Here is a 17,807-nt window from a genome sequence, read left to right as displayed (position 1 = left end):
TAATTGGTATCTGCCTCAAAAACCTAGTCCAATGCAATGGGTTGCAATAATGCTTCTCAGTGAAGCTTTAATGAGTATTTGTTGACATGGTCAGGTGTTAATTCAGTTATTTCCAGCTCGTGGTGGTGTCGTATTAAATTATAATATTCGGTCTCGTCGTGTATATGGAAGTAGACAATTGGTCGCTCAATAGGTATTATCTAAAAACTGATTATAAAATGAAATTGGTCACCCTAGACCCTGTTTAAAAATGCCATACACAAATACCATAAAAACTGATCATCAAAAATTATTTCTACAGATACTGATAGTTATTTTACAATAATACTGGCATTCGCGTTTACTGATTGATTTTGTTTTATTTCACGGGTACCTTTCCTATAGTCTTGTCAAGCCACAACTTACAGTATAATGCTTACAACCTGCACTCGCACCGAGGAAAGGTTTTTTTTCGTATTTGTGGTTGGTTGGGGGAGGGGTTTTACAAACAGACCAGGCAGGAAGAGACCTGCGTGTTAACATTTTGGCATAAAGACGTGATAGACCCCTGCGGTCCTGGGGCTATACTCGTCTTGACAGCCATTACAACGATAGAATAGTCAAAACAAACATTTAATATCAAACCCTAGAGAAACATTTTTCACAAAACAAGAGCGACCCCCACCCCTCAAGAAACCAAGGTCAAAGTTCACAGGAAGCTGGGGGGCTGCCATTTTTCCTTGCTACTGCTAACGTTAGATGCTAAAACGACGGGGAGGGGCGGTTGGTTTTGGATATTGTAGCTAGCTGATATCAACTGATCGAATTCGTTAAACAAAATCCGTAATTTCTCCGACCGTTGTCGCTAACAACCATTGTTATTGGATGAATTCGGCATGGAGAAGGTAGCGGAGCCGTCTTGGACTTCTTCGTACACCTATCAGGTGAGCAAGCACAGTGCGGAGATGCTACACAACCTCAACATTCAGAGGAAAGATGGAGGAAGGTTCTGCGATGTGATCCTACGCGTCGGCGAGGAGAGCTTCCCTGCACACAAAGCTGTGTTAGCCGCGTGCAGCGAGTATTTCGAGTCGGTCTTCAGCCGCCAGACGGAGGGCGACGCCAAGGAGCTGGAGATGCACACTATCAGCCCAAAAGTTTTTAAAGACGTTTTGGACTTCGCCTACACCTCTAGGATTGTGGTGCGATTGGAGTGCTTTCCGGAGTTGATGACAGCTGCCAAGTTTCTGCTGATGCGGTCAGTTATTGAGATATGTCAGGAGGTAATCAAACAGTCAAACGTACAAATCCTCGTCCCGACCTCACGGGGAGGAGAAGCCAGCCTTTTCCAGGCCACAGGGGCCACGGAGCTGGGTTTCCCGGTGGCGCAGCAGGATCTGGTAAACGGAATGACAATGCTGGTGAACGGTCAAAGCTTTGCTAACAATGCACAAATGCATGTGGATGGCAGTGAAGCCACTGCCGTCGTGTTATTGGAGGACGGCGGCGAGTCGTCGATGCCAATGTTGGAGCCTGTCGAAGGACTGTCCGTTTCCCCATCAACGGAAATACCGGGAAACACGTTTCAGCACGACGCTGGCTCCCCGGGATCGAAAAGGAACAAGGGGAGACCAAAGAAGGCTGTCGGGGTTGTGGAGGCTGTACACTTTAATCACAGCACCCAGAAAGACAATGGGCTGTTTCCGTGCGGGACTTGCGGTAAAGCATTTACAGAGGCTTCCCGGTTGAAGAACCACGAAGCGCAACACGGAGCCCACACCGGCGGTGTAAACAACGTCGGTGACAGTCTGTCAACGGCGGCCGGCATTTCTTTAATGTCTCAGCCGGGTTTGGTGGAAAACGGCGTGCAGTTACACGGAGGGCTGACACTGGATAACGGCCGCAAACGGGAGAGGACCAGGCGGCATGTCGGCTGTGACATTTGCGGCAAAGTTTTCCGCGACGTTTACCACCTGAACCGACACAAGCTCTCCCATTCAGGGGAGAAGCCGTACGCTTGCCATGTGTGCGGGCTCCGTTTCAAACGCAAGGACAGGATGTCGTACCATGTGCGGTCCCATGACGGGTCAGTCGGTAAACCTTATGTGTGCCAAAGCTGTGGTAAAGGTTTTTCAAGGTGAGCTGAACTGTATATCATGTCTTGTGGAGTTGTAGAAAAACAGTGCTGCGACTGTGCCTCAATGCCTGGGGCTCTCAAAGCACCCAGGGCACGGTTTCTTACTATGAGGTGCATATAGTACCTGAAGACACAGTAACTAGGTATTAAGTGAGTGCTCACGATCACAAAACTGTAAAAGCACAGCTTTGCATCAAAGCAAAAACTGAAGGAAGCAGTTAATGTCAGTCCTGCTGTTCAGAAAGCTGTTTGTCAGCTTTTGAGATGCACAGACACATATTGTAGTCAGCTACTTTATCACCGGGAGCCTGGATCAAGGTCTTAGGTCTCCAAAAACAAGGACTTTAGTTACGTTTTATAAGTAGTCATTCTTTTGAGTTGGCACCTATTAACGGAATACATAGTTCAAACCCTGAAGTGTGTGGGGGTATTATTAGTCATTTAAACCACTTTCTGCTAACCCCGATACACTCTTAAATGTTGTCATACGCAAACCTTTCGGTTTTTGTTGTAAGAAAACTTCTGAGCAGAGTTACTATTACAGAGTGATTTGAATGATTTGTCATCTGAGTCATTTGGCTTCAACCACTTAAACCAGTTTCCCAGGCTCAGTGCTCTTAGGCTCTGCTGCAAACTCACTGTCTCCACCTACTGTTTTGGATGTTAAAATACATGCAAATAATACATGTAATAAGTCTAGGTAGTTGCATGCTAATTGCTAAAAATCCTAATGTGATGAGGTGGGCGTTTGTCACACAGCCATCAAAGATTTGTACAGGTCGAATTCCCTCAGTTGTGCTACATTTACATTTACGTTTACATTTAATTTAAATGCTTTCTGGCATGAATTAAGTCATTGGCCTTTTTTGTTACATTTAATATGTTCAGGAGTGCTTTGGTAGCTGTTTGGTCACAACACATTCCACATAACCACAACATCACAGTTTGATTCTGGCCTAGGACCTGTGTTACATGTCATACTGCCCTCTCTCTCTCTCCCCTTTGTTTCCTATGTGCCTCAACACTATGGACTGTCCAGTAAATCCTACATATATAAATCCTCTGCACTCTGAGGAAGAACGCCTGTCCCAGATATTTAAAATATTACATTAATTTATACTTACTTTAATGCCATGGTATACTGACCAGAAGTAGATTTTACGGTTACTTAGCAGTAAACTGTTTTGTTTTACTGTACTATTTTTATTACATTTTATTGTTTACCAGATTTGACTGTAACACGACTAATTCACTACATAAGTCATCCTCTGATTAAAAAAAATAAAACTTTTAAAAAGAGTCACCACACAAATGTAATGGAACGTTTAAACAGTAAGACAGCATGGATGTAATTTAATGCTCACAAAGTCGCACATGAATAACTAAGCACTTGGTCGTAATAGAGGTAAGTTTGCACCATGAATGTATTGAGAAGGTTTGCACAGGAAGGTCAACAGCTACCAGAGTAGTACATTCTTATGTTTATTAATTAAGAAAGATAAATAAAATGAGTCCTGCACAACATAGTTTTTAACAGCAGCAGTATTTTCTTAGTTTAAATGAGGAATGCTTATGGTAAGAGACAACATCTTTAGCTGTGTGGAAATATGTTAGAAATTAGTCATAAGATGGACATCAAATATTATTTTCCTTCTTTCTTTCTTTCTTTCTAGACCAGACCACCTGAATGGACATATTAAACAGGTTCACACAACAGAGAGACCCCACAAGTGCCAGGTAACATTCAGGATCTATATATCAGAGTTAATATATTATGAAAAGGCATAGCTTGTGGGTTAACGTGTTAATTTCTGTTTTTCAGATTTGTAACGCGTCTTTTGCTACAAGAGATCGCCTCCGGTCACACCTTGCATGCCATGAGGACAAAATTCCTTGCAAAGTTTGTGGCAAGTTTCTGCGAGCTGCCTACATGACGGACCACCTCAAGAAACACAGTGAAGGGACGCATAACTACTGTGGCATTTGCAACAAAGGTAGTTATTCAAAATACCTCAGCATGCACCACAGGGCTCCAGATTGTGACTAAACATTTTTCATTGGTTGTACCGGTGTAACTGACTTTTAGCAGGTTTGTCTCAGGCCCCGTCCACACGTACCAAAACAATCTTTTTTTTTTTCCCGTCTTCCCTGGATTCGTTTCAAGAATAGTTGCGTCCAAACAAATCCCCTTGCAAATGACTCAATACGCTACTTCATATGCCAGGCCTATCGGCGGCGCTGTTTCTGCTACAGAAATTCACAAAAAAACGGAGAAGAAGAGCATAGTCACTTCCACTTCCCATCATAACATGACTAGCTAGATTATAATTTTCTCTTAATACATCCGTGGACTATAATAACTTTCTTTTATGAAGGCCGCCGCAAGAAAATGTGTCTTTGTTTACATTGTATAATATGCTGTTGGATTGCTTTTTATTTTGCATGATTGCAGCGCGCTAGCAGTTAGCTAGCTCTAACATCGGCAGTCAAACAAACAATGATCCATGAATGATGTCTTTTTAATAATCTATAAGTTTTTCTTGCAGTAGCCTTTCTACAATAAGTAAAAAGACGTAGTAAAAGTAAAAGTAAGTAAAAGTTACTATAATCCGTTCAAGGAGTTGATAAGCAGACAGATTAGCTAGCTAGTTGATAAGTTATCTACTTCCACTTTATAAACCGTGGCCGTGGGCATTGACATATATAAAAGGCCGTGGGAGAGGGTGTAAAAGAGGGGTGTGGCGATGACATCATCAATACGGATTTGTATTCACCATCCATACGAAGCCAAACGAGAGCCGTCTTCAGATTTTTTCACCCCGAGACCTGGTTTCAAAAAAGTGCGTTTTCAGGCAGTGCGTTTGCAGGATTCGTCTAGACGGTCGGCCCAAACAATGCAAAACGTGCGTTTGCACAAAAAAACGTTTCCGTGTGGACGGCCCCTCAGTGTGTATGTGTGTAGCGTTATTCCCCCACTCGCATGTGTGAAACCACACCCTGTACTCCTCCTTGAGGGACATCCCAATCTTAAAACAAAGTGTAATTTAAAATGAAGATAATTCTTGATTGTTTTTTGACAAGAAGTGCTGTGGTGCCCGTTGCACCTGTCCCCGGGCCTAAAAGACCCAGCCTTAGACATGATATCATCGGAGGAGGTAACTGCTACCACCTGTCTCCCCTGTCCCCAGTAAGATGCTAATCCTAACCCAACATCTCGGCAGAGATGGCCTCATCTCACTCAGAGCCAGAGCCTACCACAAAAAGGCCAACATGTATTCCTTTCACAAAGAATGGCTTGTCCAATTTATGTGGCTCAGATACGATAAAATGGCAAACATTATGCATTGCATTTATTGCATAGAGTGCGGCCAAAGCATGGCGGAGAACAGTGCTTTTGCCAGTCCCTCCAGGATTTTGTGGCCTTTTTTTGGAGATTGTTGCAGCCCAAAATGCCAGATTTTTTGCGGGAGCTTTTGTAAAAAAAAAAAAAAAAAAAAAAAAAAAATGCGTTAAAAGTTGCAATGTCTTTTGTATTTTTGTTGCAGTGAAGTTGCGAGAGACAGTGAAAATTGCAAAAAAAAAAGTTGCGATTTGTTTTTGGTATACTTCTTTAAAAATAAAAAGGAAACTTGTTTCGGGGAGAATAAAATTACTCTGGCCTGAGTTTCCCTAGTAACCTTACCAAAAAGGCTCAGGATGCTGCAAATGTTGGTATAATATGAAAATGGCTGGTGGATTTAAGACAAAAAATTATAATTTATTGAATGAATCAAATTTGAACATATCTGTCAGTGGCTTATTGATCTTAACATTATTAGTATTAGTCTCCTCTCTGGTTTTTCCTGTGTGTTTGTGTGTGTGCACGCACATCAGTAGCGGGGGGAACTGATGAGCAGCAGCATCAGGATTGAAACTTCAGCAGCTTTCAGCGACTTCAGACTGAAAAATCGTTACATCATACATTGATGTTAAAATGTATACAGGTTGGCAGGATGGTCTGAAATGTTTTGTCTTTCACTGTACGTTTTGTTGGTAAATGTGAGATCTTGGAGTCACACACGTCTCGTCTTCATATCAGAAACAAGGAAATTAATTTGGCGACATACGTCAACCCTAACCCACTCCTGCCCAAGGGGGGTAAGCTTTGCTTCAGAACTTGAACCTCCTATGGCGCCATTTTGATGCTACAACAATATCACCTACCGTTAGCATCCCATTGACTGCCATTCATTTTGACGTCACTTTGACAGCGAATAACTTTACATCTGAAGCGATTAAAGACTCTATTTGTCCATTGTTTATTTATAAAGAAACACAACAATGTATAAAAGGCTCCATTACCTTGTACCTCACGTTATGGCTCAGTAGCAGACGTTTTTGTAAAAAATAGGCTAACGATTGTGTCATAACCACGAGACTTACTGTCACATAGTAGAGGAATTACCGTATAGTACAGGAGAAGCTTGTAGGCGGTTTCGACTTACATTAGCTACATTAGGTTTAATTACTAATGTTAACTAGCATGTTAGTTAGCAATAATTAGCCTGTGTCCATGTTATCTCCTTACATACACCTACACTCGCCGTCTCTGTAAGATTGGGAATGATTGAGATTTCTCTTGGCACAGCTACCAGAAGACTTACAACTTTCAGACAGGTTGCTCACGTCACATTTATGTCATTATGACCATTGCTGTGGTATCCGTCCGGAGCAATGGGATCTGTTGGTCCATTCTTATATACTGTCTATGCTCCCGCCTGGTCAGTGGCTCTCAGAGTACGCCTCAGAGTCACATACTGACCCACAGTCTGGCACGTGGGACTGCTGTGATTGGTTGAAGTCGCGGGAAACTCCTGTTATTGGTCAAATTTGCAGAAAAGTTGCAGTGATTGGTCAAAATTGTGAGTCGCACCAAATTCACGGTGATTGGTTGAATATGCGTGAATTGTTGCGGACATCGCGAAATCCTGAAAGGGACTGTTTTGCTGTCGGAGCATTGACGTTCTGAATTGAAATGTTAAAAAAAGCACAATGTCTCCAATTTGGATTTGGCTGGCTCTGCTGTGGGTTCTTAGAGAAAGAATAAATGAAATGTTTATTTTTAATGTAAATTTATAACCCAGTCCAAAACACTCAATGGGTTTGACAATCAAATATGTGCAAGTGTACATAGAACATAATAAAGTCCTAGCATGAAAGAGGAAACATTTTTGCCTCTACAGGGATAGAAAATCGCACCTTTTTTAAAGTGTGCTGATTCTTTTCTTTTTGCCAGGGTCCTCTAGCCTGGTCCTACCAATTGAGCGGTAGTACATAGGAGGGCGGAGCCAGGCTAGCGGTCCTCTGTGTTGGCACCTCCACTGCGTATTACCTTTCTGCCCAGACACAGGAGGAAGCATAAACACCCCTGACATTTCCCAAAACTTTGTTCATGGTGTGTTTTGTCTGTGTGTTTTGTTTGAGTGCCATTGACTGTGGCCACCACACCAGAATAGAATAAAGTAATGTGATTCGTTCTTAAAGAACATCTCTTTATAATGTGCATCACCTTTTGTTTGCTTGGGAATTTAGATGTTTGCCTCTTGCCTATGATACAGTGATGCTCTTTACTGTTGAGAGATACAATTTGAGATAAAGATATTCATTTAACTCCCCCTGAATGAATCATTAGTGTCGGATCAGTGACCTCAAATAGCCAGGGCGCCCCTCGTCATAGTCAAGGCCTTGAGTGTGCCAAACAACTGCCTTTTTCTTTGTTCTTCTGGTCCCAGGTTTCTCCACTGCGTCCTACCTTAAGGTGCATATAAAGACACACCATGGCTCTCCGCTGCCCCCCTCTGCCACAATGCAGACCTTCCCTGAGCCAAGGGGGGAGCTGCAGATACACAACGGCACCCCTTACCACATGGGACGCCAGTGCTCAGTGGAAGGCAAGCAGCCGGCCGCCCCCTCCCAAACTTTCATGTTTCTGGCTTTTATTTGCTCTGCTGCTGTTTGGAGAAACACGCTGTTGCATCTTTTGTGTATGTTTAAAACACAAGCATACATCAACCTGCCAAGCTTTGCTCTCAGACATTTTGTTCAATTTCATGTGCTGGTTGTTTTTCTGCTAGCTAACTGTCTTTCATTAAGAGGGGGCAGTGTATACAGAATCTCCCTGTAGTAATTAGGTGGAAAGAAAACCTCTTGAAGTAGTCCACACCTCCTATGAAGTGCTTAACTTCTTAAACAGAAGATTAAGTAGTATATGATTAGACAGGTAGTCAGTTCACTCAACAGACTGCAACATAAAGAGCTGGATATACTAGTGTGTTCTCAGAAGTTTCACTGACTCAAAGGTTAGTGTTGCAGATATGATTAGAGAAACTCTTTTTTGCTGATCTATGAGCAGTGCATCTGTTACTATAGAAAAAATGCAAGTCAATAGGCAGACAACTCATTTACTCGCATCCAGAAGTGAAACTAAAGTGGAAATTATTACCTTTTCTGTTAGACAAGTAGGGAGGCCTAGTACTATGGGCACCTCTGTTACTAAAACACTACATTGTTACCTAGAGTAAAGACTTCATTAGGCTGGAAATTGGGAATATAATGTGGACACTTTTTTCCTATCATCGCATACTATAATTAAACACGTAGATGTTGTCTTGACTTAACAGTTGACCGTTCTTACACATGACCATGTAAGAATTTGGAGTGCTGAGTAACTTTTTTTTATTTTTATTTTTTAATGTGTGTGTCTGTCCAGCATGGCCATGGCATCATATGGTGTCTGTTTCTGCTTGGCTGGTCCATCAGCAGTTGTTCAGCAATGCACAGTGTTGCATGAGTGTCCTTTTATGTGTGCTCCATTTGCCCTGGATTCATTGAAACCTTTGTAGAACCAGTAGACAGTGAACTGTGAGCACAAACCACAATTGATAATATGGAAGACGATATTTATGTCTGTTGATTGCACTTGTAACTTCCTGCAATTATGTGAATAATCTGAAAAAACGCATGAGCGTACAGCATTTGAAAAATATGCTATTTGGCTAAAGACCAAACTACGGTTGGTTAACAAACTTATTGATTATAATGAGAGCGGATTTTGCTTGCAGAACTGATATAAGGTAAAAACCATTGGCCACCTAAAGTAATAAATCACTAAAATTGATTCGGGGTGTCACGATTCTCCAAATCCTTGATTCGATAAAAAGTTTAAATTCTTCTTCTTTTTTTTTTAAAGCACAGGTTGCTATGCCATTATTCATAATATTCAAAGATGTAATGCTCAAATGCAGCTTGTTATTAATATGTACTACACTACTCAGGCTTATGCATTGTCAATGCCGCTATAAGCATGTGGTTGTTGTTACATATTCTGTCCACTAGAGGGACTTCCAACATTAGCCTGGTCTTGAAGGGGACCTATGTCGCAGCGCATTGCGTTTCCGACATGCCGCTCTCTGTTTACATTCATTTCGTACCACGAGCACACAGCGACACAAATCAACAGAGAACTCTGTAATGAAACATTATCTAACAAGTGCAGTGAAGCAGCTCTGTTGTAAAGGCTAGCGGTGCTCGGTTAGCACAATGACATTATGTTAGAAAGCAGAGCCGAAACGATCTGTCAAAAAATAAAGTAACTAAAGTGTTAGCCACGATGCTAACGGCATTGATGCTGCCAAACGGTGTTGTCACTGCTATCGAACGTTGTCACTCACTGGAAGTCCAAAATACTTCCACACCGGCGACTTCAGTGAAAGAGGAGGGGGTTCACGTTCTGTCGATGGGTCTCCTGCATCTGCAGTTGCCATGCTATCTTTTGACTGGCCGCAGCTAACTTAGAGGAGTTTGACTCGCAGCACTTCCAACACGTGTGTTTTTTTTCCCGCTTGACAAGCCGACCGGAAGTGACATGGGGGCGTGGCAGCATCGACGATTCCATTTTTTAATTGGAAGTTTGAGATTGTGACTTAATTTCGGTCGATTTCGAATTGAAATCGAAATCGTGACACCCTTATTGATTATGGTCTCTTTGTTTGCCATCTTTTGAATTGCATCAAGGTAGGCAGGTGGCTGCAGGTGCATCAGCAAGTATACTGTAGATATTTGCCATTATCCTTTATTGTGCTTGAGTTATTTTGAGAAACTGTACAGTCCTCCTTTTAACTAGTGGTATTATCATTTTATCAATAGGAATTCATTAGCATCACATTGACCCTATCATTTCTGCCCTAGCAGGTGCAAAGCAAGTGGAGACTTGACAAGCTTATTATTATATTATTAGTTAGTGGATTAGCAGTTTCTTTTGAATCCAGGATGTTAAAATCAATATTTGTTGCCATAGTATTTTACCGGCAGGTTTGTGACAAGAACAACATGTCACACTACTCGACGACCCACAGACACACCAAAAAAGTCAAAATCTTCCCGCATTTGGTGTTGAAAGAGTAGTCATGTTTTTCCATGTGTGTCCTTTGGGCAGCATTATTGTTTTTATTTGCTTGCTCAGGTTATACTGTTAGGCAAGTTTTTTTTTTTTCTGCTTCTTTTCAAGATTGTTCAGTTTAAGAATAGCATTGCTGAAGTTGTGAGATGATTAGGGGATTTATAAAATTGATTGTGGAGTCATTCTGTGTATCTCCTGCTATGAGTATTCCTTAATAAGCCGACCTCTTGCTGCAGCAGTTGGCTATAAATGTGTTTTCCTTCAACACTGTGGACATCAGTTTGACTGACTGTCATGTGGCAGATATATACATATATATATATATATATATATATATATATATATATATATATATATATATATATATATATATATATATATATATATATATCTAAGCAGTTACCATAGTACTGCTTATTGTGGCTCTGAACCGTAATTTCCATTAAGGCTAATTACTGAAAGGGAAAGAGACTGAATATTTGAGTTATACAATTAGAGTAAACACAACACACAGTTTGGCATCATTTGGTTTTAATGATTTAATTCTGAGTGACTGAGTGTATTTGCTCTAAGGGAAAAGAGGGAAAAGTTAATTAATTCATCACTGACATCTTTAGTGATGGGACTCACTCAACATGGATTCTTTTTCAAACTAGAAACTACTTTATTCAAAGACAGCATTTCAAGTACTAGTCATGAAATGAAGGTAATTCTGTCTGTATGGTTTCCGCCGGCCTGTTATGTCTGCCCCCCTCCCCTTCCTTTCTCCCTGGCCGGGTGTTGTGTAGACCTGTGCGCCAGTCACCAGCTGCTTTTCACCTCGTCTGAGGCAGAGGGTCGCTTTCATGGGTTCTCTGGACACCCAGTTCTTCCCCAGCCTGGCCCTCCAGCCTTGGGCCTGCAGCCTGAGCTGCTCATGGGGAAGGCAGGTGGGGCTCCATATTTCTGGGATTGTCGCTCTGGCGGGGTGCCTGGCTTCCCTGTCCATGGGCCTGCTGCAGGTCAGTACAGTCCAACAGGAGGGTGGGTGGAGGCATGGTGCTAGCACTGCCCACTGGTTGGATGAGCACAGCAGAACTGTCAGTGGACACTGGGCAAATGGAGATATATGATTGTATAGTGTAATGCCATGCCACTTTTTTGTAACTATATGTAGTGATTGACTGTAAGATGAAGTGTCACAATTTGTTCTACTTGGTGCCTTCTCACTAAAGTTCTCAAGTTACATTTTTAAGTTTTTGCAGGTGCCAACCAACTACTGGATTAAAGTTGTGTTTAACAAAACCGGTTATATAATCCATTGCTAATTCATGCCTCCCTTTCCTCCCATTTTCTCTTTTTTTTTTCTGTCTCTGTCAAACTCTCTGCCTTCCTATCCGTGCTGGGTTTACCACAGATGGGCAGGAAAACACTGGGAAATGTCCTCATCTGGAATCAGAAGAATCAGATCCTTCGTATGGGGAATTGTCCAACGGTGACGAACTTAAATCTCCACACAAACCTGACGGGCCGGAGCTCGAGATGCCCTCTTTGGCCTGTAACGGAGCCTCTGCGGGGGCCTTGGGCTCTCCAGAGGGATCTAAAGCCAAGGCGGACCCTGAAAAGAAGTTTACCTGCGGTATTTGCGGTCAGGCCTTCCGCACCAAGTCCTACCTCAACAAGCACCAGCACAGAGTTCACAAAGCCCAGAAGGCCCAGGGGGTTTCAGGGTCGGGCTTAAATGAGCTGACCCCCTCCCTGACCTCTCCCTTCTCCCCTCAACAAAACATGTCCCTGCTCGAGTCTTTTGGCTTTCAGATAGTCCAGTCTGCTTTTGCCTCTTCGCTGGTTGATGCTGAGGCAGGTCAAAGTGGAATCGACTTTGGAGGGAAGTGACATATTTGCTAAAGTCCTTGCAAAGCCTCTCATTCTTATGACAAAGCTGGGTTGCCCACAGAAGATGCTCTGTATTTGGGAATAACTTTGCCTCAAGGCTACTTTTTCTGCTGGTTACGTCACTTAATGTGTATCCGATATTTTTGTCTTTGACGCCATACGATTCCTACTTTTTCTACTTTTTCAAAGTATGAAAAGTGCATGCACGTGTTTAAATTTTCTTTACAAAGAAACGACATGAAGGTCTTATCTCCTTTATCTGATGTGGATCAGTTGAAGTTATGTTTGGTATTCTTTCGTTTGTTTTTTGCTTGCGTGTTATTGAGCTTTTTTTCGATACACAAACGTTTCTCGACAAGTAATTACTTACTGTTTGTTCGCCCACTTTAACTGCTCTGATGGACCTTGGCCATTACAATAATTTGAATGCTTCATATTCCTCGTTCCCTTAAAGGCTGTAACAGTTGTCTTTACTTCAGAGCAACAAGAGGGCTGAATTCTGTATTTATGATGTTTTCTGCTTCTTTTAAGAAATATTTATTTTTTCTTAAGAAGGGATTTCATTTGGCTCAATTTTGATAGCAGGTTTTCTTGTAATATAGTAATTGTTCCGAGAAACATTTCTAACAAGCGCACGGCATATTTCTTGACACATTTAGCCTTTTGTAAGCAATTTTCTTCGACTTCATACAGAAACTATCAGTTTGCTGGCCACTGAGTAACACTGATAGCTGTCAAGGACCTTAATGAATTACTATTGACAGGATTATAGTAGAAGAAGCACTTAAAACATGTATTGATACAACTTATTTTAACTGTTACTGCATCCATATAAAGATCATCTGGCACCATCAAATCTGGCACTTTTTTTTTAAGGTAAAACAAAAGAGAATAAGCTACCTCACTGAAGAAAAGAACACCATAGTGTTTCTCTTAGCAGAGTTAAATATTGTGCCAACTTAATGAGATTTAAACAATAAAAAGTTGTAGCAAATTCACAAGTGAAAACAAACCACTCTTCTATGAGAAATTAGCATACAGAATTTCACTGGGAAAAGCTTTAATAGCACCACAGCTTTATTTCTTTTAGTTTTATTTTCAGATCCGGGTCTTTAATGCTTGGAGAGCCTACTGATTTTTTATTATTATTTGAATAAAGCCTTTTGAGGAGTGTTGCCATTCAGCATTAACCTGAGGTTGGGAATCAGAGAGCAGAGCTGGTACACTGTGCTCTAAATGAAGCAACTACGACTCTACTAGCAGCTCATTTGGATGTAAAAAGGCTCTCAATCAATTTTTTATTTGATGATTTGTGAATTATATATACAAAATAAGAAGAGGAAAGCCATTATTACAGGATAAAAAAAAAAATGTTACCTGTAAAATTTGTCTTGAAAACATGCCTTGAGCTTGTTAGGAATGAGCTCACATTCTCCCCCACCCCCCACCCCCTGTACAATGACAATGTTTCCAAGCCTTGTTTGTGAGATATTAAATCAGTTGTGTGTATTGAACAGGGACCAAGGTCAGGTATATTTTCAGCATATATTTTGAGAAATGTAGATTATATTTTATTAACTTATTCATGCCCTCGGTTTTGTGTACAGTTTTTATGTCAAACAAAAATCTTGTGATTTGCTCGTTTTGATGATTTTTTTCACTCTAAATTATGTTAACTGTAGATGTGCGGTTGCGTGTGTGTTGTACAACAGCTGGAGCGCTGATCAGCCTCTGGACCGACCAAACATAATATTACTTTTACAGTGTCAAGTAATTAAGCTCTCTTCATTTCTTCAGTGTTTCTTCCTCTTCATCACTTGCAGTTCTTGTATTGCTCACCCATCTTCTGTCAGATTTGCTTGTGCCGTTAGTAGATGATATGTCTTGTGTTTGCACTAATGGTCGCTAGGTTACGGTGCAAGCTATCCAGTCTTGCAGTGAAAATGTGTTTCATCCAAAATGTTGAATCAAGACATTCCTTCGATGAGGACAGACTTAATTGAGTGGTTCCTCGAATCAGTACGCAATGGGAGCCTCCCATTCACTTTTCTGCTTTGCTTTGTTTCATTTGTGAATTGTTAATGAGAACATTTGTTATTGAAAACATTTCTGCACCGATTAATTGGTTGTGCCTCTTAAATAAGCAGACAGAATGTTACTGATTAGCAGAAATTTTGTGTGAAGGTCAATTGCCTGTAAGTTAAGATTAATTTGGTTTTGGTTAAAACGATCAAAAATGCAAACATAGACCCTTTTCACAATCATGACATACTCCCTCTTAGTTTTGTATGTACTGAAACACAAAATAAGCAATCGCTGCTGGCATTTGTGAGAAGAGAGCTCCACCAAAATAAGATTCAACAATAAATTGTAACTATCTTGCATCTTAGTGACTTCTCCCACAACTCTCACATCAGTTGATTAACATCTTTTTCCATAGGTTGGTGTTTTTTTTTTTTTCTGTGTTGTAAAACCTGTATCTTGATGCAAATCATACCGTGCGTGTGCGTTCTCTGTAAGTGTGCAGTCTTTTTCTGTGTTTTGATCAGTTTCCTGCTTTGTTTGATTATGTGTGTAAATTAGGCTGTTAAATTCAGTACATTCCTATATTATTTATGGTTATGTTGTGATTGTAACACATGTATATACCATTCATATACACAGTCTATAAATATAAATATAAATATATATATAAATATATATGCGCCAACCAATATGATCAGTGATTGTCAATGGTGGTCCTGTACATATATTTGTTTTTTTTGTTTTCCTCGTCCATCATAGTGGAGAGATATTAAGTTATGGCCATTTGATTGAAAGTGTAAACTGCATGTTCTGGCATGCGAGCTGGGGACTGAATGTCGATCACTGGTCGGGGGCAGTAACGGTTTAACTGTTCCCCTTAATGTCACTCTGCTCTGGTAGCGCTCACACTGCCAGCTGCACGACTCGCATCTTTGACCAAGTTATTTTTATTTTTTTTCTCTTTTTTTTTTTTCCACTCTGCACTAGTATTTACTCCTTAAAAGGTGACAAGGGTTGTTTTTGTTATTGCTTATTTGAAAACAAGTGGAAGATGCTGTAAGGAAATGATGTTCCTTTTGTTTGTGTTCTTCACTGGGAAGTATGATTTTTTTGTTTCACTCGTGTTGGTACTCAAGTGTGCAAGGTGTTTTTGTTAAGTATTTTAGGCCTAAATGTTTTTGCTTTCTGCTTTTGGTCTGTTGCAAAGTGCCTTCAAAAAATACTGATTGTGCACAGCAGTGGATTAAAAAAATGTCCTCTTTTCTAAAGGTTAAGAATTGTACAGAGTGACTTGCATTGACACTTTTGTATAAAAATACACAGAAAATGTACAATATGTTAACTTCGTATTTTATCATCGTACTCAACAAGATTGCTCTTAAGACATGTGAGCTACATGTTTTGTTATAACGTCTTTGGACATATTTCAATATAAGCATACTTTTCTATAGATATTTGTTTTTGTACTCTGTTATTGAGTCTCATCTCTCTTGTTGGTACAGAGATGAGCATCAAATAAATTGCAATTGGGAAAAAAAGCTCCTAACTTTCCTCTTGTAGTTATTACTGGAATCAGTCCATCCAGGCCCGGACTAGACATCAGGATCCATGTTACAACTATTACGCTACAGCAGGGGGACTTCCGTGTTGGTGGTAAAGCTTAACTGAAACCAGTAGACAAACGCTGAAAACAAGTCAGCTGCTATTCCGGTAAGGTTCTAAACCGTCTCTGGCATAGACATAATATGGTCTCTGGTATCATTATACAACAAGTAGATCCGACCAGGCACCCAGAGCCAATTGGGCACACCTGGCGCATCACTTGAAATATTACTCCGCCATTTCTATGTCAAAATTACAGAGTTGAATTAAAAAAAACTGTTTTTGGAACACTTGTATTCATGTAAGTAAATCAGGAACCACAGTGGAACACACAAAAGCTCTACCAACATATTTATATTGTGATTCGTCAGATTAAACAACTTATTTGTTACGACGTTGCTGGTGTTTATTGTTACGGTTTTAATTCTGTTCAATTGTTTTGTTGCTGTCTGTTATGTAGGCCTATGTGTTCCTTTAATTGTAAAGTGCATTGAGACCATGTCTAATGGTATTTTTACTAGTAACGATCCTCTTTAAACGTGGAAATTCATTTCTTTTTTACCTTTGCACAGAGCCAGGATAGCTGTTTCCAGTCGTTGTGCTCATCTAGTCGTCTCCTGGTTGTAGCTTTATATTAAACACACAGACATGAAAGTGGTATTAATCTTCTCATCTAACTCTCAGCAAGAAAGCGTATAGGTATACAAAATGGCTGAAAAAGCCCATTGTTTCTCGCCTGTTGTATCATGTGAGACCAGATATCGTTACATTCATGTTTTTCTTTTGCTTTCAGTTTTCTAACCGTTCATACCAGTGACCGGTCAGAGAGGTTTAAAAACCAGAGATGTCAGCAAGTAATAGTTGGGTGTTTGGTATTAATTAACAACTATCTAACCCCACAGATGTCTTTTTAGATAATATAACTGTAATTATAATGTGTGTGGTATCTCTCACTGGCCGTAAGTGACAGGAAGGCTGCCAATGTGAACGGGCCCAGCCAAGGCTCCAAGACTTAGGCCTAACACAGCCATGATGAAGGACCAAATGGGCTCGTTGGTGGAATCAGCCACTGGAGCTCCATACCTCAACAACCATGTAATAAATAATCTATCACGGTGAAAAATAGATATATTTTGCTGACTTTATCTCTCCTAATGCTACTGTTAGCCCTACACTCTGTTTTAACATTCAACATTACCCTGTAATTGTAACTTGAAAAATGTACGTCATAGTTTTACTTTAAAATTATAATTAAATCTATCAATCTATCTAATTAAAATACCATTTAAGTGAGAATACCTGCATCAAAATAATTTTACGCTTTTCTTTATAGAAATAAGAAACTTAATTCTGGCACATTAAGACATAATATTGACTGTGTTAAAGTATCCGACTCAGAATGGAAGCATGTGGCTTCTTCTGAAGACAAGAAAATAAGACCTGATCTTTCCATCTACACCCACTGTGTGCAGACACCACAGGGTATAATAAAGAAGGGAAACAAACTGTGTAAAGTGAGAGGGTTGTGTTCCAATTCACACAGCAAACCTTAGGTTTTCATGCACTTCTAACTAAAACAAATCTTACCACTGCTGGAGAAGCGATGACAGAAACTTGTTTTACAGATTGCCCTCAATGGAAAACACTGATTAATGTATTACTTGTTATACACATCTTCCTCATTTTCTGTCGCTTTCTACTTCTGTTATAATTATAATAGTGATGTGTCTAGCCTTCTTAAGGAACAAGGTT

At 40.5% G+C, this 17,807-nt stretch overlaps 1 protein-coding gene across 2 annotated transcripts; it reads left to right on the top strand.

Moving 5' to 3' along the window:
• The first annotated feature begins 508 nt into the window (after window positions 1–508).
• Window positions 509–15,990, top strand: patz1 (POZ/BTB and AT hook containing zinc finger 1). Of its 2 annotated transcripts, XM_028576062.1 has the most exons (5): window positions 509–2,116; window positions 3,790–3,853; window positions 3,939–4,110; window positions 7,888–8,046; window positions 11,950–15,990. In XM_028576062.1, the coding sequence occupies exons 1-5, from the start codon at window positions 876–878 to the stop codon at window positions 12,426–12,428; spliced, it is 2,115 nt and encodes a 704-aa protein (XP_028431863.1). In that variant the 5' UTR covers window positions 509–875; the 3' UTR covers window positions 12,429–15,990. The 2 variants fall into 2 exon arrangements, with proteins under 2 accessions (XP_028431863.1, XP_028431864.1); XM_028576063.1 differs by lacking the exon at window positions 7,888–8,046.
• The last annotated feature ends 1,817 nt before the right edge of the window (window positions 15,991–17,807 follow it).

This window comes from Perca flavescens, chromosome 4 (genome assembly GCF_004354835.1).
Source record: "Perca flavescens isolate YP-PL-M2 chromosome 4, PFLA_1.0, whole genome shotgun sequence".
NCBI lineage: Eukaryota > Metazoa > Chordata > Actinopteri > Perciformes > Percidae > Perca > Perca flavescens.
Note: the sequence above shows the minus strand (reverse complement) of the source record. Positions and strands in the feature narration are given on the sequence as shown.